Below are 27,931 nucleotides of genomic sequence, written 5' to 3'. Positions count from 1 at the left end.
TCCTGGACCCTTCTCTTCTGCAGGCTGAAAAACCCAAACTCTTTTGGTCTGTCTTCATAGGAGAGGTGCTCCAGATCATCTTTGTGGCCCTCCTCTAGACTTGCTCAAGCAGGTCCACATGATCCTTATGTTGGAGGCCCCAGAGCTGGAGGGAGGTGTGGTCTCATAAGAGTGGAGTAGAGGGTCAGAATCACTTCCCTCAACCTGCCAGTCATCATCTTTTGATGCAGCTCAGCATATGGTTGGATTTCTAGGTCATGTTGAGCTTCTCATCAGTCAATACCCTTTCTACAGCCTTCTCCTTAAGGCTGCTCTCAATCCAGCCTCTGCCCAGCCTGTATGATGTTTGTATGGGCCCACCTCTCAAGCCTGCCATGGTCCCTCTGGATGGCATCTCTTCCCTTCAGTGTATTGACCATACCACAGAGCTTGGTGTTGTTGGCAAACTTGCAGAGGGTGCATTCAACCTCACTGTCACCGATAAAGGTGTTAAACAACGTTGGTCCCAGTACTGCCTCCTGAGGGACAACACTTGCCACTGACCTGCATGTGGATATTGAGCCGTTGACCATCCAGCCAATTCCTTATGCACTGAGTGGTCCATCTATCAAAACCATGCTTCTCCAATTTAGAGACTAGGATGTCATGCAGGACAGTGTCAAATGCCTTGGAAATTGCCCTTCCAATAACATTAACAAAAAAAGCAATCTAAATATTTCACTTGCCAGAAAAGCCTAGGTCTACCTGGAGAAGAGAAGGCTCCGTGGAGACTTCATAGCAGCCCTTCCAGCATCTGAAGGGGGCCTACATAGATGCTGGAAAGTGACTGTTCATCAGGGACTGTAGTTATAGGACAAGGGCTAAAGGGTTCAAACTTAAACAGGGAAGTTCAGGTTAGATGCAGGGAAGAAGTTCTTTACTGTAAGGGTGGTGAGGCACTGAAACAGGTTGCCCAAAGAAGTTGTGAATGCTCCATCTCCGGCAGTGTTCAAGGGCAGGTTCGATGGAGCCTTGGGTGACATGGTTTAGTGTGTGGTGTCCCCTGCCTATGGCAGGGCGTTTGGAACTAGATGATCTTAAGGTCCTTTCCAACCCTAACTATTCTATGATTCTATGATTCTATGATTCTATGAATGAATTCGTTTACAAGAAGGAGGAATATAATGTCTCAGTAAACTGCAAAATTTCAGTGTATATATTTATTACACTCCACACGTTGTTATAGTGTTTTCTTCCTTCATAATGAAGTGAAAAAAGTGTGGATTTTTTTAAGTCAAGGAAATTCTTTCCAAAAGAACTCTATTACTACCTTTAATTACATTCTGTTTGCATGACAAAGCATGTGAGTCCATGCTACAAGAAATGCTAGAATCTGAAACAGATTTTAATTGTTCTACAGTTCAAATGTTTCACAGATGGATCACACATTAGTCACTGAAGCTACTGATGAATCTGAATACCTATAATTTTCGAACACTGCTCTCCAATTGAATAACCCATTTCATTCCATTATAACAGATACATCTACAATTCTTTTATCTATATGCCAAAATGGATGCCAACAACAGAGCATTCCAATTCTAATGAATATTTCTAATGAAATCTTAATTTGGTGGTGTTAATAATTTCCTCATTATTATGTGGAAAAAAATGTTTGGTAGCATAAAATTTCCTGATTATTATGTACGTAAAAAATGTTTGGTAGCATTAATTAGATATTTTTAAAATAAGCAACTTTCTAATTTCTGTTCTTTCAACCTAGACTAATTTTACAATATGCTTTACTCTGAGTAATGTAAGCTGTATGGCATCCTTTCAGGACATTAAAACCAAAAGGAGCGTATGTCTTCACAATGTCATTATTTCATTATGTTACTGTCAATTGCGTTGATCAAGAACAGACTAGCAGGTTGGTTTGTTTTTTTTTTGTAGCAAAGTCTTCATATTTGTTGGATTTTTCAGTTTAAAAAGAAAATGGCAAAACTAGATCATTAGCTGACAATAACTAACTGCATGAAGAGTAAAAGACCTGATGTACATTGTATAAACTATTAATATTCTTCTTCCAAAACATCCTCAGATTTTCCTAAAGCAGACTGACTTTGAAGACATTGTCACCAGCTCTTCAGTGTAAAGCATGACAATTTAATATGAAAATTTTGCTCTGCACTCTGTAGCCACTTCAGATACTTGTGTGCAGATGCAGCAAGAGAAGCCTACACTGCCTTGTGTTTGGAACACTACTCTCAAAATACTATCCTTAACTTGTCAAAAGCAATGTTCTGCAGAGACAATGGTCTGGCCTCTCCATTCCATGGAAAGCTTTCTGTTTCTCAGTGGAAACTAACAAAATGGATTATCCCACACTCCTTGTGCTCTTTGATGCTGGACAATCATATTAATTATTTTTCATTCCCTTAGTTAGTCCTTTAAATCTTTCTTTGATGCTTTTCCTCATAGAATCATAGAATAGTTTGGGTTGGAAGGGGCCTTCAAAGGTCATCTACTTCAATGCCCCTGCAATGAGCAGAGACATCTTCAATGAGATCAGATTGCCCAGATCCGCTTCCAGCCTGGTCTTGAATGTCTTTTTAAAAGCTTGTTCTATTTCTTAGCCCATTTATAACCCACTTAATATCTGCAACTACTAAACTGCATCTACTGTTCTAATTTTATCCAAAATAGCTATTTCAGAATTCTCTTTGTGTAAACAGATTTTCTCATTTTACACACAGCCTTAGCAGTTTCTCCGGTTTCCTCAGGGAAAATAATTTAAAATTTAAATTTAGTTTTAATATATTTCTGTTAATGCCATACTTGATGCCAATGCCTTGATGTCCTATCATAAGGAGTTATGATCTGAAGTATGTGTCATAATCAGATTTATAGAATTGACCTACTACTTCTGTTGTTTGTGCCACCTTTACTTTCCAAGTAGTAGTTAATAAATGAAACAATATAGTGGAAAATAGAAATGAAAACCCGAGAATTAGTTTGAAGTACATTCCCTTTAAAGGAAGGCTGAGCATAGAGCTCAGATGACATACTGGGTTTTTAACACTTATTCCCATTCCCTCTTTTCTTGTAAGAAATATTTCTACCAAGCAGAAGACAAATAGTTAAAAATAACTCATCTTTTAAAAGGAAGGAGTTATAAAGTATAAAATACAAACTTGCCTGTGCAAGGGATTTCAGCATTTGCTTAGACAGCTAACCCTTCCAATGCAAATTGTTCTATATACATAGAATCCTAATATCATAGAATGCTTTCGGTTAGAAGGGACTTTAAACATCATTTTGTTCCAACTCCCCTGCATGGGCAAGGACACCTTCCACTAGACCAGGTTGCTTAAAGCCCCATCAAGCCTGGCCTTGAACATTTCCAGGTATTCTGTGATTATAGCATACCCTTATTGATAGGCATTGAATAATCCTGAAAAAATAATAATATTTATTTCAGTTTAAGATATTAAGTCATTATCATTTTTTATCTGACATGCAAATCTGGACATCAGACCTTTTACAGCATTGTCTCATATATTAAAAGGAAAAGTTCCACGGGGAAAGTATAGAAAAGATAACCTTCCAATAGCCTTCTATTATATAAAGTATGATGGATCTAATTCTAGTAGCACTGCTAATTCTGTTGAACAAGAGGTAATGACAAATATCTAGGTCTTCAGTCATTTAGGATTTTATGGATTAAAACTAACTGCATTAGCCCAACCATAACCAATTCAGGAAACAAGTGCAGATGGTGTACTACTCAGGCTATAAACCTGTTAGAAGGTAGGTATTCTACCACAATATCTCTTATTCAAATGATGTACTGAAGGGTATTATAAAAGAACTAGATGTACAGAGACATAAATATTACTTACTCTTTCATTTGTTGTGGGACAGATTTGTTAATAAATTGTTTGCTGTAGGTAGAAATGAGGTATCCTGTTCATTTAACTATTCCTAATGATCCATGACCTTGGAAGAACTTTAACATGCAACAAAAGCAACACTAAGCAGGTGGTGTTATTAGTGTCAGAACAGAATAATTACAGTCAGTCTCTCACTTTATCTCCTGCCTTGTCTGGAAGGTAAAAAGAAGCAATTCCACTCTAATAATGTTTTGCCAATTACCACTATAAATCAGCATTCTGGGGCCAAAGTTAACAAATTCCAGAAAGTGAGATGGCTAAAATACGAGAGAAAGCAAAACAGAGAAATGGAGAAACCACCATGATAGATTCCCATGTGGTAGCTCATGCACCTAACTACATTTTCTCAATTTGTTAATGTAGTGTGGAATTTCTTAATAGGTAGCTGCGAAATGCAGATATGTTAAAATAATAATATTCATCTGTTAAAATAATTATTCAGTAAGTCTTTATTCTTCTATAAGCTATATTTCAGTGCCACTGGCCACCAAGGTATAAATTCTACAAATAAAGATGTACTATAACAAAAAACTAACAGAAAACTTGTAATTGAAATTGAAACATTTTCAAATTACACTTCTTCAAATTTCCGTGGGAAACACAGATATCAACACTAAAAATTTTGAAGTAATCTGTAATATTAAACAATATTGCAGTTTAAAATATAATTTGATAAGGCCACAGTAGATTTTATTTTTGTTTCTAAATGGGGGGGGGGGAATATTTTTACTGTAAAAGGGGCTAAAACTTTCAATCTTCTGTAAAAATAAATTTGAAATTATCACACAATACAAAGCAGGGATATCAATGTAGAAATGGGGAAATGAAAGCAAATCAATATTAGGCCATTAATTAAAAAACATGTGATATTGCTAGACTGAAATAAGTATAAATCTAGTATCAGTGTAATCAAGAAAAGAAAAAAAAAACATATTAATACTAGGATATATTTGACAAAGGCAAAACAGTATAAATGTAGAAATCTTGATGTCCAAATTCACAGGTTCGGGTGTATGTAATGTTGCCGAAACATGCCAAAAGTTCCCAGCTGGTTTGTAAATTTCAAGAGATATGCATATTCAGGTCAAGAAGCAACAAGATGATGTCTGCATTTTTGAAAATTCAAGTCTCTTGAACACAGGTATTGAAAAATTAATAATTAAAAACATTAGGACCAATACTTTTTGGCTCTTTCACTGAGGACTTAATTAGATTCAAATGACAGTTTACAGTATTTAGCCATGACTTCAATTAACTCAAGAATGAAATTAATGTTTAATGTCTAGGTAAAACATTATCCTTTATTACTGTGGGGTTTTTTTTGCTTATGAAGAAATCTGCTACTGATTTTCCTTCCTCAACTTCTATCCTTTCACAGCATGTTTTTAACCACCCACCATACTTCAAATGGTATGATAATTTGAACTATGAGGAAAAAGGAAATAGGACTGTAAATTTTTTCCTAATATTTATGGAGTAATTTTTTATGACTATGCTTGCTATCAATTGACTACCATCAGACTAATTGTTTGAATTCTGTTGTTAACTTCCCTTTCACCAGAAAACAGAATTCTTGTTTGTTACTGCCTTGTGAAGCATTAAAGTGCTAATTGCATTAGAACTGATTCACAGCTGGGATTAATTTTTTTCAGAACTTGCAGCTGGAAACAAGTGCTTTGAACATTTAATTGAACATTTAATGAATTTCATTGTAACTGCCTTCCTTTGTAGAGTCATACTATGTTTACAGTTGGACTTTTTTTTTTTACTTTTTTAAGAATTATTTATTGGAAACACTGTCTAGGGAAGAAAAGGTTTTTATTATGAAGTTCTACCCACACTTTACAGCATCATGACTCATACACAGTTCATAAAAAACCACAAAATTAACTCAGTACCAGTTTGTAGAATTTCATGTAACTTCAGTACCTGCTAGTTAAGGTACTAAAGAGCTATGAAGGTAAACACAGAGCTATAAAATTAATTCCTCAAGCCTAATCATTCAATCACTCATCTTAAATACTTTCCTTATTTTACATAGGAAGGAGACCAGTCCATAATAACTTTAAAAAATGCAAACCAGGTTCAATCAAAATTTAGAATAATATTCTCATCCCTTAACTTGCATTATGATAAGCCTTAACATATTTTTTGCAAAAGAAGTTATATTTGTGTTAATGACTGCTGTTATCTGCTATGTATATCCTTTATGAAGACTCTACTTTGAAGATATATCAATAACTTTACTGATACTCACACCTTTACAGAAGTTATGTCAAAAGTAATAGTTTACCTTTAATTTGCTCTTTCTCCTTAAGGTCCTCCTCCCTAAATGGATTGTTTAGCCGTGGAAAATACATTCTTATGCCTCCATCAGCCTCCTGTTTTATTTTCATTTAATAACAATAAATATTGTCAGTGTTTAATGGAACATTAAAGATTCAAGACAGGTCTGCAAGAGCTTGCCATCTGAAGGTTTGGGTTTTTTTCCACTTTCCTAGTAAGAAGACTCTGTACTAAGAAGGTTTAATACTTAGAGTGACACCTTACAATCAAAATTTTCTGGACAGGAAGGAATATATGAATAGCGGACATGGAGGGTTTACAATACCAGAAGGAAACAGTGTGTCTTTGTTGGTTCAAAGTACAAATATGTTAAGATTTCACAGTGATTAGACACCTTATTCATATAATCAAGGACCACACAACAGAAATATGTAGTTACATTTTGCTTCTACTTTGTATGATATATTCATATAGAAAATTATGTGTTTTTCAGTGATAGCACGTTTTATAATAAGGTTCTTGGCAAAGCAAGACCAAATGAGAACAAGCAGGTAAAAAAAGAACTTTCACAGTATCACAGTATCACAGTATGCTAGAGATTGGAAGGGACCTTAAAAGATCATCTAGTCCAATCCCCCTGCTGGAGCAGGAACACCTAGATAACGTTACACAGGAATGTGTCCAGGCGAGTTTTGAATGTCTCCAGGGAAGGAGACTCCACAACCTCCCTGGGCAGCCTGTTCCAGTGTTCCGTCACCCTCACTGAGAAGAAGTTTCTTCTCAAGTTTAAGTGGAACCTCTTGTGTTCCAGTTTGTACCCATTACCCCTTGTCCTATCATTGTTTGCCACTGAGTAGAGCCTGGCTCCATCCTCATGACACTCCCCCTTTATATATTTATATGCACTAATAAGGTCACCTCTCAGTCTCCTCTTCTCTAAACTATAGAGACCCAGCTCCCTCAGTCTTTCCTCATAAGGGAGATGCTCCACTCCCTTAATCATCTTCGTTGCCCTGCGCTGGACTCTCTCCAGCAGGTCCCTGTCCTTCTTGAACTGAGGGGCCCAGAACTGGACACAATATTCCAGATGCAGTCTCACCAGGGCAGAGTAGAGGGGAAGGAGGACCTCTCTCGACCTACTAACCACCCCCCTTCTAATACACCCCAGGATGCCATTGGCCTTCTTGGCCACAAGGGCACAGTGCTGGCTCGTGGTCATCCTGTCGTCCACTAGGACCCCCAGGTCCCTCTCCCCTACACTGTTCTCTAACAGGTCGTTCCCCAACCTATACTGGAACCTGGGGTTGTTCCTGCCCAGATGCAGGACTCTACACTTTCCCTTGTTATATTTCATCAAGTTATTCCCTGCCCAACTCTCCAGCCTGTCCAGGTCTCGCTGGATGGCAGCACAGCCTTCTGGCGTGTCAGCCACTCCTCCCAGCTTAGTGTCATCAGCAAACTTGCTGATAGTACACTCAATTCCCTCATCTAAATCATTGATGAATATATTAAATAATACTGGTCCCAGCACTGACCCTTGAGGCACTCCACTAGTTACAGGCCTCCAACTAGACTCTGCCCCATAGACTACAACTCTCTGGCTTCTCTCCTTCAGCCAGTTCACAGTCCACCTCACTACCTGATCATCCAGACCACACTTCCTCAATTTAGCTGTGAGGATGCTGTGGGAGACTGTGTCAAATGCTTTGCTGAAGTCAAGGTAGACCACATCCACTGCTCTGCCATCATCCATCCACTGTGTTATTTCCTCATAAAAGGCTAAGAGATTGGTCAAGCATGATTTCCCCTTGGTGAAGCCATGTTGAGTGCCCCTCATAGCCCTCATGACAAAACAACTCCAGTCAGATTCATAATCCTTGATAATGATCAATACCATCTTTTCAGAGACCTTCAACTTACTATAAATGTTTCTGAGATAACTTAGCAACAATATATACTTCCTCTCTGTTTAAACTCGCTGGACTGGGACTTTAACATTGGTAAAATTCATAACATACGTCTCTCTTAAAATGAAATTTTGTATTTCTCCTCTTATTATACCACCTAGTGGAAGTATTTTACAGAGAGACAATTATCCTAGGTGTTATTTTAAATAAAAAAATCCTCTTACAAATAAAATGTATACTTCCTGCCCAGTATATACTTATATAGCAAATATATTTACCAAGGGTGATCCCACTGTATGAATCTTTGAATAGCTGCCTCCTTTACATCATATGAGCATTATACTATAAGAATTGCATTTTATTTTGATATCTCTGTGGAATTATTTGGAGGACTGAGTCAGAAATAACTAGCTGAGACTAATCCTTCAATTGCTGAAGCACAAGATTTTTATTATTAAAAACTCCAGTTTCAAGACCTCCATATTTACTTTTTATTTTTCAGCAGCACTTTAACTTGGGAGACATTTTAAACACTCATTATCAACACAAAATTTCCATGAGAATATATACAGGACCTCTGAGCCTTGGACTGGAGGATCACTCCAGCAAACTACTATGCCAGTAGCAAGTATGAATTGGGATATTTTAAGTCTCCATTGCTATACCCAGTATGTCAACAGAAAAGTAATACATAAGATTAAATGCCAAGGGGAGATAAAGACAAGTCCTGCACCCATAGCAGTGGGTCGACTTTATCTTTACAGTTTTACAGATGATAGCAGCTGTCTTCATTTAATCTGCAAAAGCCACAACCTTTATTTGGCTGCAGAGTTGATTCATCAGAATCTGGGTTAAAATTTCTGGCACTTTGAATACTCTATCCTATTTCCCACCAATCTGTCTTATTTCAGCCTGTAGTGCAGACCTTTGAACCTCTCTAAGGAGGGTTCAGAAGGACTCCAGAGCAAATTTGAAAAGAGTGAGGACTTCTGTCCCCTACCGCCTAAATTTGCTCCCTACTTTCCCTTAGACAATTTACTGGGGAAGTACTGAGTCTGCATGGCAAGCTTTTGGTAGCAGGGAACTACAGGAGTGGCTTCTGTGAGAAGCTACTAGAAGCTTCCCCTGCGTCCAACAGAGCCAATGCTGGGCATCTCCAAGGCGCTGCCCACCACTGACCAAGACTGAGCCCATCAGTGATGGTAGCAGCACCCCTGGACTTCTTGGGTGAAGGAGGTAGAGAACTTGGGCGTGAAGATAAGCACAGGAAGAAAGGAGTGATGAGGAGAAGTGTGGGGTTTTTTCCTTAAAATTTGGTTTTATTTCTCATTATCCTACTTCTGCATTGACTGGTAATAAATTAATTTTCCCAAGTTGAATCTGTTTTGCCCATGATGGTAGTTGCCAAGTGATCTCTCCCCATCCTTATCTTGACACATGAGCTTTTTGTTATCTTTTCTCTCCCCTGTCTAGCTGAGGAGGGGGAGTGATAAAGCAGCTTGGTGTGCATTTGGTGTCTAGCTAAAGTCAACCCAGCACAGTGGCATTTAAATATTCTCATACGAGTGAAGTGAGCAAGAATTTATTTTTTTGTTTTACTATTAAACATTTGTGGTTGGCAGGTCAGGCTACCTCCTGTGAAGCCACAGTGCCTGGACCAGTTTGGCCTGGCAGTCTTCAGCAAGTGGGGCCTGCCTGGCTCTGCAGCTGGGAGGTCAGCCATAGAATGGGACCCCTGCAGCACCACTGCTGGACCTCTGACAGCCCTGAACACCATTATTGTTAACATAACAGCAAGATTTCTCTGTGCAATTAGGACTAAGTTGGCAACAGCAGGGCTGTCTAATAGCACAGAGACTTCACAAACGTTAAGTAAATTTGAGTATATGCTTAAGCATTTTTTTCAGGGACCCGTTTGGACCTGCCTGTGGCCAGTGCAGCCACCACTGGCAGCCTTGCCTTGTGCTGGGTAGAGTAGGATGGTCCTGAGCCTCCTTAACTCCTGCCGGCCCATCAGAGCACTCTGGCCAGCAGCTGCTGTCTCTCCCTGGCAGTGGAGTCAGGGGAAAGCAAGACCAGGCTCTCAGCTCCCTCGATGCCTCTGCCACTCTGTTCCTGGGAAAGTGCTGTGCCTTCCCTCCTTTGAAACCCTTTCTGCTTGGGCAAGGAGATGGGATCTCTGTGTGCTTGATCTAGAATTTGTGGGTGATTCTGCTTTCCTGGAAAGAAGCAGAGGAGAAGAAAAAATACAGGGCAGTTTCTTTCACCAGGGCCACAAGCCTCATTACTCTGTTCAGATCACAGGAGTATCCATGCAGTTCCCTCTGCATGACCACTGCAAAACTAGTTGGTTATGTTTGCTTGTAACTCACTACAGGACCTGCTGAAATCGAGGGAAACAGAAAAGCAGAACAAGGTTCAGCTGTTGAAGCTGTGGGAGTTAAAGGGCAGGTAGTGTGCAGGAAGGCTGTGTTCTGTACTTATTAATGTCTTCTTAAAACAAATAAATACATATATAAGCTTCTTAAAACAGGCTTCTTCAAGGGTCATATAAGAGCACTATGTGTTTCATGAGGAGAGACAAAAATGAACTAGAAAATGTAGCAAAGGAAAGGTGTGTGCAGTACTGAAATAGAAGTTGCAGACCTGTGCAGAGCTCAGGGTCTCCAAAAACGCAGAGAAAAGCAATCAAAGTTTGCCTATACTATTTAGAAAAAATAACCTCTTGGCTGTTATGTTTTTTTCTCTGAGTCACTAGATTTAGCTAATAATACTGTAAAGTTAGGTGAGATTATTTCACTTCCATTTCTCATATCCAATATATGAGTGCAAATAACCAAACTACACATTTGGACCTAAACTAATCCCAAATAGTAGATGAAAGTAGATTTTTTTTTTTTATTTAGCATCTTTTTGTCTGATTTTGAATCCTGTATCTCGGGAATATTTGGAAGAGTTAATTGTATAATTGGCTTCTACACTTTCCCAAGAGGTCCTATCTAATACTTTCAGAATCTTGTTACAAAAGTTAATTAAAGCATCTCCAGCACATTATCATTTGCTGCAATGCAAGTAAGATTAATACATTTAAAATGTCTAAGATACAGTTGAGAAAACAAATGATTAACAACTTGCGACTACAGCTTTATATTTGGCTATTAAACCATCTACTTAAAGCTGTGAAAATTAACAAAACTTGAAAGTAAACCCAAGTAAATAAAAGAAGTGACATAAATTGGAATATGTGAAGAGGAGAAGTGAGAAAGACTACTTAATTATAAAATACGCATCAAAAGTTTGTGCTGCACCAAAAGGCACTCAGTGTAGCATAAGTCACTTTCTCTTGTGGGAGAAACTTTTTAGGTTCTTGTTTTTTACAAATAAGATATGAGAGAGAGTTTCCATGAACACTTCACAGGTAATATAAGAGATACAATATAAGAGAACTAAAGGAAAGCATGGAAGAAGCACAGCAATTTTGGATTAAAGTAGTTAGGAAATTTTATTACAATGACAGTTTTTTTTTTTTTTTATGGAGAAAGAATGGGAGAAAATAGACATAAGGATTAATTTGTTCTTAAAGGAGCTGTAAAACAGAATCAGGATTTTGCATTCATTAATAACTTTTTTCTCTACCACATATTTTATTTTTTTGTATTTGCTGAGCAGAATCTATGAGGCCTGCACAGATCAAATAGTGTAACTATGGGGTTTCTTTTGTACAACTGAAGTAAGAAGAAGAATCTGTGCAGGCAGTTCAAGGCTTGTATGCACTTGCTGAAGAAATGTTGCCAGCAGAGAGATCCTTTCATATGTAATTATGGAAATACAAGACATGTAGAGAAGGAGACCTCTGGTGGAGGAAAAATACTGAAGAACAGGTTTGTTGCACTGGAAAATAAGGAGATGAAAAACAATAATGTAAGAGAAGCTGGATATTTTACAAGCCATAGATATCACTAATTTCAAGATGCAGCTTTTAATCTTAGCTCCAATTAGCATTCCCTGAGCTACTGTCGAGCTTACCCTGTTTTTGTTGCTCTCTTGAAATGAAGCTGTCAAGATTTCTGATACTGGAAGTCCAGAACAAGTTGAGAAATGGAAGAAAAAGTATGCTTAGGAGGCAAATTTGGTTTAGATAGTGTTACTATAAGGCTTCATAATTCTGAGACCTAAATATGAATTCATTTAAATTTCTGTACCAGTATTATCATATTATTTGCAATTCTTTTCTCAAATGCCAGGTCAAGTCATTTGCTATGTAGACATACATTTGTTACTGGCAATTTGACCCGTATGTGGAGATTTGTAGCGTAAATAAATTAAAATGTTTGAAGGCACCGGAAAAAATGGCAAAACAAGGTTAAAACAATGGCTTGAAATAATAATAATAACAACAATAGTAAGGAACACTGTTCCCAGTGGCCCACTGATTTCAGAATAGAATTTTGTATCAAGACCAGAAAATCTGCTTTCTTGTAAAGGAAAGTTTTGCCAGTAAGACCCTGCAGTCTAACAAGAGGGGCATGGTAACAAGGTTGCAAAATAAAGCATATATCCCTCCTTGTCCTGTTTGCCTACCAGGACCCTCTTTCCAGACAAACAGAAGAAAACACACAATAAGCAGCAATCTCACTTAAAATTCAGAATCTACAGCATTGTTGATGATAAAGAACTTCAGCGATGTGATGAAGACTCCATAACTGGCATCCCTTGTACTCAAGCTATGTATGTAAGCCCAGGCTGCTTGGGCACACTCACCTTTGAGCTTGTATGTGAGTGTGAGTGAATGAAACCTACAAGAGAATAAGTGTGAGTTTATGAAAGAAACTCTACAGATTGCTATAAATAAATAACACTAAGTGAAAACTTGCCCTGAATGTTGTTACACATTTTTTTTTCTGTGAGGTAGACAACCTCAAACCATTAGCACAAACATGGAGTGAACAGGTAATGATTCAAAAATTGTGTATCGTAACTACATTTATTATTTTTACAAAACTTCTCCTTTAGAAACAATGAAGTTGCTATGTCTTGTGAATGATGGTTTGTTGTGAAATTACTAATTCACACGTAGTCTTTTTCATCCTTAACACCTGAATGGTCACCCCATTCAGATTCTTCAATTAAGATCTTCCCAGTTAAGGTACAAATAGAAACAAGTTTGCTGTTTAACAAAGACAGAAGGAGTGTTGCACAGAATGCCTAATACTTTCAGCTACATTTCCAGTCTCTGCTACTGCTTCACACGTATGTAGTGTGCATTCCCAGTGTTAGAAAACAGCTTGCGGAAAGAAACATAATACTGTTGAATCATCACAACAACTGGTGGTTGCAAACAGACTTCCACTCTGTGACTATACTTTCAGAATTTATCACGAACGCTCTATCTGATTAGCGGTGCCACTGGGGTGTAACTTCTTTGATGGAAGTCCATCTGTAAAAATAGTGAATCTGGGTGTTTATGTAAAGCTTCATAAAGAAATGCAAAGGCATATGTAAAAGTACCCGTTATTTCTAAGGGTAACATTTTTACAAACAAGCATTGTATCTTCCAGGAGCTATTCTGTAACCTTTGCACGTATATTCAGCATATTGTATGTGTGAAGTGAGCCATAAGTACTCCGATAATTTTAACCTAGTTCCTAACTACTGGGCCTGCGTATCCCGACCTGCTGCATCTGGAGACGGGCGTTCCCTCAATTTGGGCGGGTTTGCAACCGGACTTTCAGGTACACTAGCTTGAAAGCAGTGCCTTTGCTTAAGGCATCTCATTTCCCTACACACCCGGGTACAAACCTGAGAACAGTCTTAGAAACAAACGCAAGATGAGGGATACTGAAAGTAACCCTCCCTGCAGCACAGCACTGGGGTTGTTTTCCCCCTTCCTCCTATGTTGAAAAGTTCGGAGGAGCGGGCGCTGAACGGAAGTGCCCAAGATGTCTGCCAGGCTTGCACCGGCCACACGGCGCGGCGTGAGGCCGCCCCGCCAGCAGGGGCCTTCGGCGCTGCTCGGCAGCAGGGGGGCCGCTGACGAGGTAGCGGTGCTGGGGCGGACAGCGGGAGCCGTGGCACGTCTCCAAACACGATGTAAACTGAAGGGAAGGTGATACAGCGAGGAAAGTGAGTGGGAGATGGGGGGGGGGGGGAGCTGAGGCACACGAGGCAGGGGCTGGCTGACTTGGGCTGTCTGGGGCAAGTGGCAGAGGGGAGCTGCACACAAATACGGGTTTGCCACGTGAAAGTCACAAGAGAAAACATCAAGTGTGGAAGTGAAGGGTTGTGCAGGCTCACAGGTGCTACAAACTTCCAGTTAGTTTTGGAAAACAAAAACGGCAAAAGGAGGCTCGGAGAAGTTTGTGTTGATGCCTCATAGGTTTACCATGTCTGTTCTGCCAGTTAATAGCCAGCAATTCAGTGTATCCTGTGAGAACAGATACCAGATCCTTCGCAGTGCCAGAAAGCCAGCCGTATCCTGGGCTGCATCAAAAGGAGTGTGATCAGCAGGTTGAAGGAGGTGATCCTGCCCCTCTACTCTACTCTCGTGAGACCTCACCTGGAGCATTCTGTGCAGTTCTGGTGTCCTCAAGATAAAAAGGACATGGAACTGTTGGAACAAGTCCAGAGGAGGGCCACAAGGATGATCAGGGGACTGGAGCACCTCCCATATGAAGACAGGCTGAGAAAGTTGGGGCTGTTCAGCCTGGAGAAGAGAAGGCTGCATGGAGACCTCATAGCAGCCTTCCAGTATCTGAAGGGGGCCTATAGGGATGCTGGAGAGGGACTCTTCATTAGGGACTGTAGTGATAGGACAAGGGGTAACAGGTTCAAACTTAAACAGGGGAAGTTTACGTTGGATATAAGGAAGAAATTCTTTACTGTAAGGGTGGTGAGGCACTGGAATGGGTTGCCCAGGGAAGTTGTGAATGCTCCATCCCTGGCAGTGTTCAAGGCCAGACTGGACAGAGCCTTGGGTGACATGGTTTAGTGTGAGGTGTCCCTGCCCATGGCAGGGGGGTTGGAACTAGATGACCATAAGTTCCTTTCCAACCCTAACTATTCTATGATTCCATGAACAGGCTCAGGACCTGGAAACAAGGGCACATGAAAATAGCAGAAAATGAGATTTGGGGTGCAATTGCTGATGTATCAGGTAAGCCAGAGTAGATAGTAAATGGATAACCAACATAGTTGTGTGAAGGTGGGAAGAGGAGAGTGGGTATTACACCTCCAACTAGCTTCACAGCACTTCTAATGCTGAAGGGGTGCAATGGTGGAGAAGAGGTAGTACTCCCTTATAGGAATGAAGAGGTGGGAAAAAAGGAAGTTTGAACAAGGTTGGATTGACAGAGTGAGATGGTTTCAGCTGGGTTAATTTTCTTCATGGTATCTAGTATGGGGCAGTGTTTTGGATTTGTGCTGAAAACAATGTTGATGATTGAGATGTTCTCCTTACTGCTGAGCAGTGCTTACGCAGGATCAAGGCTTTTTCTGTTCTGTACTCCACCCCACCAGCAAGTAGGCTGGGAGTGCACAAGGGATTGGGAGGGGTCACAGTGGGGACAGTTGACCTGAAATGACTGAAGGGATATTCCATACTATATTGCATCATGGTCATCTTATAAATCTGGGGGAAGAAAAAGGAATGGGGTGGGGGGATGTTTGGAGTGATGCTGCTTGTCTTCACAAGTAACCATTATGCAGGATGGAGCCCTGCTTCCCTGGAGATGGGAAGTGCTGAATTAGTTAGTTCCTTGTTTTGCTTTGCTTACATGCACAGCTTTTGCTCTACCTATTAACCTGTCTTCATCTCAACCCGTGAGTTTTCTCACTTTTATCCTTCTGATTCTCCCCCCCCCCCCCCCCCCATCTTGAAACAGGGGGAGGGAGTGAATGGCTGTGTGGGGTGTAGTTGCTGGCTGGCATTAAACCACGCAACAAAGGATGCAACTTAATGGGAGCTAAAAGCCCGTGTTTGTAGGTTGGGAAGTTCGACTGAAAACGGAAAGTAAGCAGGAGAATAGAGTGTTTATGTTAGTTCACAAATGAAAGAGAATGATACTTTAAAAATTACAGGAAGCTTCCATGTGGATGATGTTGAAGACCTGGTTACATAAAAGTTACACGTATACTGTATTACTTCATGCCCTTTCCTTAGAATAACTCCGTAGTACTTGAATTTAATTGCAGATGTATAGTAAGATTAAAAATACTGCACCATGGCCTTAGAAGAAATAATTTACTGCATCAAACTTAAAAGCACAATCCTTTAGTGCCCCATGTGTAAGGTATTTTTGAAGTCACAGTGGTGTTGTATAACAGTTGGTTTAGTTCATTTGTTTTTTATAGGCAATGCTGTATGAATTCTTATTTATTTTATTACAGGTTGTTTTACTTGTGCATGTTAAAGATGTGTTTTTTAATTCGGTGTCTTAAAAGGTAGAATCTGGAATTCTGTATTGAAGATTTAAGTCTTGTCAAATTTATTTATTTTAACATCTTTATTAGTAATGCCAAATTTGAAAAGACTGGCTGTTTTCTACAACTGAATGTTGTTCAGGTGTTCAAATACAACTTTCAGGTTTTGAAATTCCATATTTGTAGCTTAGCAGGAATTGTAAGATTTTGTGAGGAGACTATTGCAGCAGATTTACTCTGTTTTATTACTTTCTTTCTGAAGTATTCACAAATGGGCAGTGCCCGAAACAGACAGCGGAGCTAAACTGCTCTTTAACTTGACTTAGTGCTTATGTAACTTTCTAATTTTATTTGCAAATGTAATGTAAAGGTTTATATACATTTTGAAACTATGTAGTTGTCTAATTTCAGTTCGGTCTTACTAGAACTGGCAAGATAAAGACTGTGATGGTTTGAATAAATAATGGTTGTATATTTGCTATTCCCAGAAATTATACTTTTTTATGTAATATGCAGTCCAATTACTATATGCCTAATAAGCAGGAGTGAGGTTATGGACGCTTTGTAAGACTCTACTGTCAGCAAGATATATAAGGCAATCTTGATTCTATAGTAATACTCAGGATCTTTCTGACATGAATGAGAGTTCAATATCCTGTATATTCAAAATTGGTTCTGACTGTTAATCTCTTCCTATGACCTTCCTGAAGAACCATTGAACAAAGCTGGTGAATTGTCGTTCACAGACATTTTTCAGTTTAAAATTACACATAAGTGATTTTAATTCACTTTGGGACCTGATTCCAGAAAAGTAAATTGATCTGACCTTGGAGTAATGGTATGTCAGTTTGGCCTAACTTCAGTCATTGATTTTAGCATTTGCTATATAAGTGAACCCCGAGAATGCAGTCTTGCAGCTGGCTGCTTTCTGAAACATGTTTGTTTGTTTGTTTGTTTTTTAAATTACTGACAATATATTTTTTTGCATGTAATTTCCTTTAATATTTTATGCGTCAGTTACTGTGGCCATCAGTACTAGCTCATAATCATCCAAATCTGTGGTAGTTTAATCAAATGTGAAAATAATCTAAACAGTAAGAATACTGATGCCGCTTTGACAGAATTTTACTATTGATATCAAAGTTTTTATTATTACAGGAGGTGCTGTGCTTACTGAGTGTATAGCTTATTTTGGGCTTGTGTGTCTGTTGCATGATTGTTTGCAGTTATGGTGAACTTGACTTCATAAGTATAAGAGCACACCTCCCTTTATATTTAAAGCAATTTATCTAGCATGGTTTGGGTCAGAGCAACTTACCTGCAGTGATGTGTGGTTCTAGGATATCTTACGGCTGAGTGGACAGGTGTTTTTTCTTTGTTTTAACCCCCTCACAGCATCCCATCCAGTAAAATTGTCTGATGACAAAATAGATCTTGTGAATGTTACTGGTGACAGGCTGTATAGTTAGTATTCTCCTTGTTTTTAAGAATTTAAAGCTAGGGTGGGTTTTTTTTTGGTACAAAATATTTTCTTTCCAGATACTCTGGCACTCTGCTTTATAATATAAAGATGATACTTTTTCCATTTTTTTTTTTTTATTAAGATTTTGTAGGTAAGGAGTAACATTTTTGGAGCTATCTTTACTTGGACTTTCTGGACAATTAAAACAGAAAAAGCTTTTGATAATTAACAAATAATGGCTTGTGCATATTTTTCTACTGTAGATAAGATTTTCTTCAGAAATATTCTTCTCCAGTGTGTAGTGCTGTTTACAAAAAGTGAAGTCTTGTGCTTTTCAATAAATGATCATAAGTCATAGTCTCTAAGTCAGAGTATTTGTTATTATTAATACTGTTTATTATCTTTAAAGAATTATTGAGTATTGAAATATTCTGTGGAGTTGAACAATGTGCAATAATTTTTATATCATCATTTTATATACAGTAATTCAGTATTTATGTAGGAAGGCACTGCGAAAAGGAAGGTATATCTGAAAGCATGGTAAGTGCCGTGGAGAGTGCTTGCACAGTTTTCTCAGAGGAAGTCCAAAACTGGTATTGGGAGATTTACTTTACCAGTCATAACCGAACAACACAGCTGAATACAAAGCACTGGCCATCTGAATTAGAAGTTTTATAGTGTATATATTGACAGCAAATACGATGGTCTTGAAGGTAGTTAGCAGCTACAAAGCATTGAGAGTTGTAGAGAAAGCAAAGTTATTTTTATAGTTGCTGCTCTATAATTAGCTGGTACGGTCTTGGCATTTTATGGTGATAATTCTTCAGCTACGTGGTAGTTGCAAGAGAAACTTAAGTACATGCTAACTCTTAATTCTGTCATGTTTTATTTTGATAATTTATTGTTTGACTTACGTCAGTACTCTGTGTTTAGGATAGTCAGCTAATCAACATTGCAGCTTCAGGACTTCTTTTTGTCTCAGTTCTTTGGAAATGGTTAGTCACACTTCTACTGCCACCAAACTGAATTAGTTCAATTCTCTGTTGGCTGGTAGGCTGATTTTTTTTTTTTATAAACTTCAGGTTGTTTGTGATGTGTTACCATAGGCAATTCTTTAAAACCATAATTTAGTTTCAGTGGACTCTTTTGAAAACATTGAAAATCCCTCATTATAATTTCCTAATTGCTCATAAAGGCAGTCCATATTCATATACTTACGGGAGATCAGTGCTGAAACTGTCACGCTTGATCTCTGCCAGATAGATATGGTTTTGTGAATATATGACAGAAAAATTCAGTCATTTAAAGAAAAAAGCAAGCTTGAAAATACAACTTTGTCCATACATTATAGACAGAAAAAGCTTGGTAGTTTGGAGCGGAGATAGGAAATTCAGTATTGGTGTCATTCTTAAATCAGGAATGGCTTTTGTTTTCCCAGACATAACCTCATCATATCTTGTAACTTTTTATAAGACACAAAGCCAGCATTTGTACTTGCTCACTCTGAATAAATTCTTATTTTGCTTAACCAGAATTCACTATCCTGGTGTCTTCTACCATGTAAGCTCTAATTTATTTGCTCTTCCAAATGGTGGCTTGAAGGACCTAGTCTGAATTAAAACTGAGAAGTTCAAGTGAAGTATATGTTCCTGCTCACACCTTGAGTCCCAGTTTCAAAGAGAAATACACTGCGCTGAAAGAGGTTTGTTTTTTTTAAGTGTTGTTATTTGGCGTGGGAATAGTGCCTTGTGTACAAGAATGTGGTGATGTATTATGATGGGGAACAGAGGTGGAAATTATGGGGAAACCGTGAAATATACCTGCTAGTGTTTTTGAGCTCTGCCCGGGCCATCTAAAACTGGAGATTTGGACAGATGCAGAAAATCTTTGGTTTGGCAGATTTAAGTCACTGGGATTGGAGTAACTGTGTTTTTGGAAACAAGAGAAAGCCCTACTCCTGTAACAGTGTTCTGGTTTAGGAAGAAACTTGTTAGCATATTTTTTCTTTCTTTTTTTTTTTTTTTGAAATGTCAAAGTTCATAGCACTGTAGACTATAGAAAAAATGTGTTAAATAATCTATACTGAAATTGGAAACAAAACTCACGTCTTAAGCTAAAATAATGTGAATCGTGCTTACCAAGATAAAGTCACAGATTTTGTTTGCTTGTTTTTAATTTATACCACCAGATGGCAATCTAGCATATACTTTTGGTCACTGGTGAAAGTGAATTTCGAGCATGTTATGATATACTGTCCTTTCCTCATACTGAATTAAATAGTGTTGAAGTTGCTTGGAACGTCACTGATTTGGGCCTTACAGGCAATACTTATGATATGCAAGGGATTCTGCAATACTGTAATAAACTTTCTTTTCTGTATTCATAAAGACTTGCATCAAAGATTGCCTCAACTTTTAAAAGCAAAATGAAACTTTGTGGCATGTAACAAATCATTGACATGGGCTATGTGTAAAACCCCAGTAAAAGTAATTTTTAAAATGTCAGGAAGAAATTTTGATGAAAATTGATTATATGTATTTCCAAACCATTCTCTGTTTTAAATAAGTAGTTGGAGGTTTTCTTCATGGAGGTTTTCTTCAGCTTGGCTAAGATTCTACATTTTCAACTGTAAATTGTAATGGGATTCCTCTAGAATAAATAAATAAATGAAAACCCCAACCAAAACAAAATAAAACTTAATTTTAAATTCACAGGAGTACTTTTCTGTGAATGGAATGTTAACTTGTGCTAAGTGCCTGGTGTTTGTAAACTAGGCAGGTAGTTGACTGACTTAATGTATGGGCTGAAAATATCCAACAGAATGAGTTTGGATAATTTTGTGAAGTTTTTGTTAAGGAAGCAATGTGTTTCTTTCAGTGGCTTTTTAAAAACTTTATATACACATTTTTGTACTTCAGTGGAAAATAAGACTGCAGAGGCATGTCAATCTTTTAAGCCACATCTAAATTTTAGTAGTTAAGCCTGTAGTTATCACTGGAGAATAACATTTTGACTCCTTACCCAGGAGACGCTTAGGTCATTGATATTACCGGTGCTTTTGAAACTGGTGGCATGCGTTTACCATTACAGGCTTTGTAGACATCTTCTACTAGGTATTTGATCTATCTTTGGTGGTGTAAGTCAAGCTTCAGAAAGGTAAAATGCCCACATCAAAAAGTGGTTTAGATTTAGATATTCTTTTTTTTTTTTTTTTTTTACAACAACAGGATGATTATTTAGTTCCTTCTGTAAAATTCATGTTACTATTTTATTGCCAGGCTGCTACTACTATAAAAATTCAGAGTTATTGTTTGGCAGCAGCAGCTGTGAAGCCTCCCAAAAGCTAACCTAGAATCAAGAACTCATGTCAGCCTGAATCCTTTAGTAAGAGGGAAGAGCTTATTTTGGAGAATAAGCAAGAAGTGTGTTGTTTGTGCTAAAAGCAGAAAAGTTTTCCTTATATTTAATTTGTAGACAAATTCTTTTGATGCCTTTGAAATACCAGAGTCTGTCTAGAATGTATTTAGAAACAAAAACATAAAATTGCAGATTTACAATTAAGTGGCTTGAATAGGGTTTCATAAAACACATAGTGGTCCCAATGCAGATTATTTGACCTGTGCGACTCTCACAGCAAAATGCTGCACCTTGCAGTCATCTCCAGTAAAGCAGAGTCACATGTGTATATATGTACACTGTGTGTTGTATGTGATCATTTTGGACAGATTTACTGCAGTGACCTGATGTCATTTTCTTTCAGTCATAGATTAAGTCAATTAAAAAAAAAAAACCAAAACTCAAGACAGCTTCTTGTTTAAAAAAATAGAAATACAAGGCATTATACTTTGTGTAGATGAAACTTTTGATTAAGCGTGTTTCCATAAACAGCCAAATCTCAATCTTGGAGCAGTGGGGAAGTCCTGGAAAAAACCTAGCTATGTCCTGAGGAGATACACATTTCATTATGCTGTAGCAGTTGAACATTTTTCTCATTAAATATATGGGCATAATACCTAGCAGAACAAAACTCTAAGGTATAGAAGTACTATGAAAAGGTTTTGCAAGTTCACTTGACAATTTTAAAAGATGAACTCTAACTGAAATATTTTGCTTATTAGGGCAGGAAATTGTGTCCCAAAACAATGCACAGGCTACTTTGTAAAGCTGAATATCAAACAAAGAAAAATGGAGAGACTTACAGGTGCAGTTCTAAAAAGGTACAAATGAAAGCCCTGCAGTCCTTAGCATGTGTATATACAAATAACATTTATAAAAGGATAGCAGAAATAACTATACATAGTAGGTTCCGATGACTAAGTCATCTTGGAAATCAGATTTGCAGCTGCTTATGCAGAGAAGCAAGAAATGGAAGTTATTGTAAGCAGGCTGAAAATATCTTCTGACAGAATCAGCTTGTTCTGTGATCATCTGATTTACATCCCCATGCTGCACAAATCAGGAGGTTCAGAGTTGCTGAATTTGATACATTTCAGTGCAAAATTGGGTACCTTGATCTGTGAAAATGGAAGTGGGAGCTCCGTTTTCATTAACACTTCACCGCTATTGCTGTTTTGACCAGAGAGTATCTGGGGAAAAATCAACACCTAGTGATGCATATAATGCTTCCTGCAGTACCTTAACAGTAGGGGTTTTTTTTGCCTCCAGGGTAGAGAGAAAAGGAAAAGAATTGCTTCTTAGGAGCTGGGAAAGCAGCGCAGTTGGCTCTGGCAGTGAGGGGGTTGACTGACAGTCTGCAGTGCAGTGGAGTTAGCTGAGCTCCCTATATGGCTGTGGATTAGCTATATGCTAATACTGATAGGAGAAGAGGAGCTGTACAGAGCGCAGTGAGCTGACGGTGGAGGCGATCAGAGTCACAGCAGAGCTGACTCCTCAAGAGCCATGGCTGAAGGGGGTGAAGGAGGAGAGGATGAAATACAGTTCCTACGAACTGTAAGTATCTGCTTTTTATAGGTCATGTAATACATGATTTTATGTCTCATGTCTATTCCTTTCCTGTTGTATTAAAAATGAAGTATTTCTGTGCTGAGCTTTGCCAAATGGGAGAATTGATTTAGTCAGTGGGAAAAAATAAAGCAAGAATATGAGCTTTAATAGCATCAAGCAGTCTCAGTGTGTTCTTCCCTGAATTTGCTCAATAGCCAGTTTGGTTTAAGGAGACCTATTTCCGCTGTAATCCTCTGTGTTTGAAGCGTCCTCGTCAACTTTGTACTTGGGTTTCTAAATGTAGCATGCCAAATATCTGACCTCTGAAACTTCTGTCTAGGTTAAATTTCACTGGCATTAACAGAAGCTTTGCAGATAGGAGAGCCTTAAAATGATGAATAAACCAAGCAAGCCTTTGATGACCTCTTCTGATAAACACAGAATGCACACTTGTGTGTAGGGAATACCAACAGATGTTGAAGTTGAGACTTTGCAAATGTTTGGGGTCTCTTCTCTGCTTAAAAGAAGCTTATTTTAAAAGGAGATAAGGATTTCTTTGGGAAGGAGTGTTAATTAGTGAAATAGTGTTTGCCTGGTGTAACTTGCTATAAAGAGCCCTCACACCATTCTTTCCTAAAGCTTTACGCAAATCTGGTATGACAACTGATTTGGACTTTTAAGCAAGTAGTGGTCATGCATTAATTTTTGGGAAGAGGATACGATCTTTTTCATGTGTCATCTTGTGTCTCTCATTATTTTTACCCTGCATGACTAAGAGTTTGTTGTTGTGTAACTAGCATGAAAAAAGGTGCTGCTGCTGTGTGTATTCCATGCTCTTTCATGCTACCTTTACTTTTCATTTATTACAAATAATGTTCCAGAAGCAGAATCCTCTAGAGTTGATACAGCTTTAAAAGGACGAGTCTCTAAAATACAACGTGCTAAGTGTCCAAAATAGAAAATTACAAGGCTCATTTCTGGGAGGCTGGGAATATACATTTTTGGGAATTAAAGGTTGGAGAGTGGTGATGGTTGCTGCTGTTTATGTAGATTATTTAGGTTTGATGAAGTGTCATTAGCACCTTTAAGCCTAGGAGAATTTCAGGGAGGGGAGAGAAATGGATAATTACAACAAAGTGTTCTTTCCAACATTCCTTAACTTCACTTTCTAGAGGTACCTATATTACATAATTTAGTAGGTTACTCAGCCTTTAGGAGGCAAGAGCTTTAAATGTCCTTCATCCTTTCACTTTTTAAGATGTTGCCTTGACCGAACAGTCTTCCTCAATGATGAAGGGATAAGCTTTTCCTATTCGTAGGTAGCCTGTGTGTGCTACATGAGATGGCAATTTCTGCTGCTGTGACCCATTCTTTCTAGAAGAACTCTATAGCACTTCTTCCCAATGGGTGAAATAAAGCACTAAATAGGAGGGGATCAAAAATGGGAACAGCAAAAGTGAGACTATGCAGATGTGTTCCTTCTACTTGGTGCTAGAAAATCTTTTAGAGGGGAAAAAAAAATGACTAGATTTCTGTCATTGAAGTCCCAGCTTCTCCTTGCTGTGAACAATCATATCAATTACTGCTGTCTCTTTCCCATTATAAGTTCTTTCACCTTTGTGAAGAAGGGATCAATTGTTGTTTTGCAATATATGGAGAAAGGAATGATTTATTAGGTATTGAGAACTACAGTGATGTTAAGCTTTTAGTAATTAGTACTTAGAGCTTTTATTATTGCTTAAAAAGTTTGTACATACAAATATGAAGTACAGTATATTTTTACATCTTTACAACTTTTTCAGTGAAATTGTTGATCAGTCAGGATCTTCTTCAGATAAAATGTTTTCTGGGAATTTGGCTTGCTAGTGAATGTTTCCCAGGCTTGTGTAGCAGGATATTCCTTTGAAATTGTTGATCTCCATACTCCTTATTTTTGTGTCTGTAGACTGAAGAATGTTTTAGGCTCTTAGAGATAACTCTTTCTTGGTGAGATATAAAATAAGATCCAAAAATATCTTTCAGTATTTTTTGAAGGAGCAAGACAATTAACTCTTACAAGCCTAGTAAAATTAATTTTTGCTTCCTTAAAGGGAAACTTTGCATTTGTCCCCCATTTTTTGTTGGTTATGAAGTGTTTTTTCTTCTGGATTTAAATTGCTGTTTAGTTTTGTACATCATTTTTAGGCTCTCTGCTTATTTGGAAAGGCTGGAAGCTCAGTAACACATAAAAGTGGTACCTGTATTTGCTTTTAGGAAGCAGCGAACTTTATAAAATTTGATGGAAGGCTTTTCGCTATATCACTGTCTGTTCCCAAGGCATTCCTCACATTTGATTAATTTGGCAGCAATGAAAATTACAAAGACCTTAAGAATAAGTTACAGAGAGTCACTTCCATTGTCATCATTTTTGTAGTAGTAGTATGTCTTCAGTGATCATTTCAAGTAAGTCTTAGTTCTTGTGTGAAGTCTTTATGAACAACGATAGCATTTAAAGGAAGGTGTTACTAATAAAGTGTAATTTCATTTATTAATTTTTACCAGCATGAATACAAATAAACAGTTTTTTTTACTTACACTGCTACCTTGCTGCTGTGTCTTAGTTATGAAATCTTGATTTTTTTTTTTTTTTATTTTTTTTTTTCCTGTGGTAATGTTTGAATTGTTTCTCTAATCTTCTGGTTGATGGTTTTCATTTGGATTTGATCCTGGATATTCAGTGTACGTGTTCCCACTTGCATATTGTGTATGGAAGGGAGAAGCAAAGCACTTGTTATATGTGTGTAATATGCAATCCTGCTATCTTTTATTTCTTGCCCTGGTAATGTTTGTTCTACTTTTACTAATCGGCTACAGATATAGCAGGTGGACAGTGAAGACTTAAATCATTATTAGTCAGAGGAGAAAGCTGATTTCTCTCTATCAAAATGAAGATAGCTGACTTAGGGATGCACTTCTAAAGGTCTTGACATTATAGGCTGCTGCCGTTGAAGATCAGATGTTGTTTGGGCTGTTTCCCTGATACCTTCCTTACGTTTTGTTTAGCATGGGTTTATAGAATAAACTGTAAATCTATTTTTTCTTTCAGGGACATAGAGCATGTTCATGGATAGATTGTACAACATTGCATGTTATATTATAGCTAATGATAGTACATATATGTATGATGTATGTATACACATTATATATACATATACATGAGATATATACAAGACATGTAATTATATGTAATGAGGTCTGTTTTTGCAAGCTGCTTCATATTAGCCCTGTCTACACCAGTTACACGAAGCAGCATTGCACTACATGAACTCAGCGTCATGCTTTACCCCTCTTTCTTTCTACAGCTTAAACTAAAAAAAAAATGCTATTTCAGAAAGAAATCACTGCATGTATCACAATAGTATACAGTGTATTGTTACAAAACAATTGCAAGATTGAATATAGTCATGATCCCTTTAACTAGTAAAATAGATATGACTAACTCGTCAGTTTATTTTTCTTTATGTTTTCTTTTTCAGTTTTGGTTTTTTTTTGGGTATTGGTGTCAGTGCAGGTCTGGTGAAATAATATCAAATTTGTTACAATCAAGCAAAGTTCTTCAAGTCTTCAACCTTAGAATGTTATTGAGTTAAAAGCCTTTTTAATAGGATTTGAGACCAAGCAATAATAATACAAGCATACATTTCCCTATTTTCTCTTAGCCCTACTGGTGGCTGTTGTGGGGATCTGTCCTCTGCTCAAGCTCTGCCTTGTGGTGTCTGAAGGGGGATTAATATCTTTGTCAATAAACAGCAAGTTTGCTAGTAATGTTCCAACGTTTTTGTGGAATGCAGCAAGTGGGTTGCCTGATCTCTGTGCCTTGTTTCTAATCCCCTACCATGCTAACTGGGTATGATTCATATTGAAATCCAGCTGTGAATATTGCTTCTTTCTCAGTTCCCATGGCAGTGCTGTGACCAGACAGCCAAATGCTGCCAGGTGTGTTAGATACAGATTCCAAAAACTAAAACAGAGTGGTGGGCAGAGAGGATAAGAAAAGGAAATTTGTTATGCAGTTATTTAGAATATATTTAATTCAATCACAGGACACTAATTTTAAAGTCATGTGTTTATTGACCTCTTTCATGAAATAAGGATTTTGCAAATGGCACTTCATAATAGTGCAGATATATAATAAACACAGACTTCTGTAGACCGTAAAATTATCATCTCAGTGGCTGTGCTTGTCAGCCATTGTGCACCTGCTGTCAGTCAAGCTCTGTCTTAGCAGATGTGGTTCAACTGTAAATAGGAGCTGATGGCCAGTCTGTCAGTCAGGTAAGCTCAAGTTTCCAGTGCCCTTTTTTGGCACTTCATGTCTGTAGTGGGGAGTGGCAGCTTCAGTCAGTACAAGCAGTGGCAGAGACAACAACAACATAAGGTGAAAGATTCAGTAGTAACATTAGGTTTGTTCCTTCTACTGGGCTTTTATCCAAATAAGCAAGTGCTAGTTCCTCAGTAAGATGAGTAGTCAGCACACGCCTGAGCTGTTTTTAGTCCACAACAAACATCTCTGTCAGTCTTGAGCATTTCAGCTACTTTGGCATTTAACTGGGTTCTCCAATACCTTGTACCAGAAAATCAACTTCCTTTACCCAACTGAAACAGCTTTAATTCTCTCCAATAACAACATAAGATGAAAGAACTGTAACTGAAATAAAATCCTTTATAAATCACTTGTACAAACAACAGAGTTTCAACTTGGTGACTTGAAACAACTGTTTAGCAGAAGATGCAGAACTAATTTAAACACTAAAGATTTAACATGCTTTCAAATTTCATCAGCAGTACCATGTACAAGCGGGAGTGCAAGGATAATCAAGCTTAGAATATATACTAAAATGCCTTGGATGAGTCACTAAAATGCTTAAGGCCAAATGACTTCCATCTCCCAAGACTTCCCCTGAAGTTCAACTGTATTGTCTCATCTTTTCTGTATATGGAGG

At 38.0% G+C, this 27,931-nt stretch overlaps 1 protein-coding gene across 7 annotated transcripts in view; it reads left to right on the top strand.

Annotated features, from left to right (window-relative positions):
• Positions 1-22,696: 22,696 nt before the first annotated feature.
• RYR3 (ryanodine receptor 3) overlaps positions 22,697-27,931 on the top strand; it is a 225,034-nt gene continuing 219,799 nt past the window's right edge. For 4 of the 7 annotated variants that reach the window (XM_057420113.1, XM_057420114.1, XM_057420112.1 and 1 more), the window contains exon 1: positions 22,698-22,955. In XM_057420113.1, the coding sequence (XP_057276096.1) occupies positions 22,905-22,955 (51 nt within the window). In that variant the 5' untranslated portion in view covers positions 22,698-22,904. Of the gene's footprint in view, positions 22,956-27,931 lie in introns of all 7 variants that reach the window. The other 3 variants (XM_057420110.1, XM_057420109.1, XM_057420108.1) reach the window with 1 other exon arrangement.

This window comes from Pezoporus wallicus, unplaced genomic scaffold (assembly GCF_028554395.1).
Source record: "Pezoporus wallicus isolate ANWC-B61680 ecotype Strahan unplaced genomic scaffold, APGP_CSIRO_Pwel_v1 contig_5418, whole genome shotgun sequence".
NCBI lineage: Eukaryota > Metazoa > Chordata > Aves > Psittaciformes > Psittacidae > Pezoporus > Pezoporus wallicus.
Note: the sequence above shows the minus strand (reverse complement) of the source record. Positions and strands in the feature narration are given on the sequence as shown.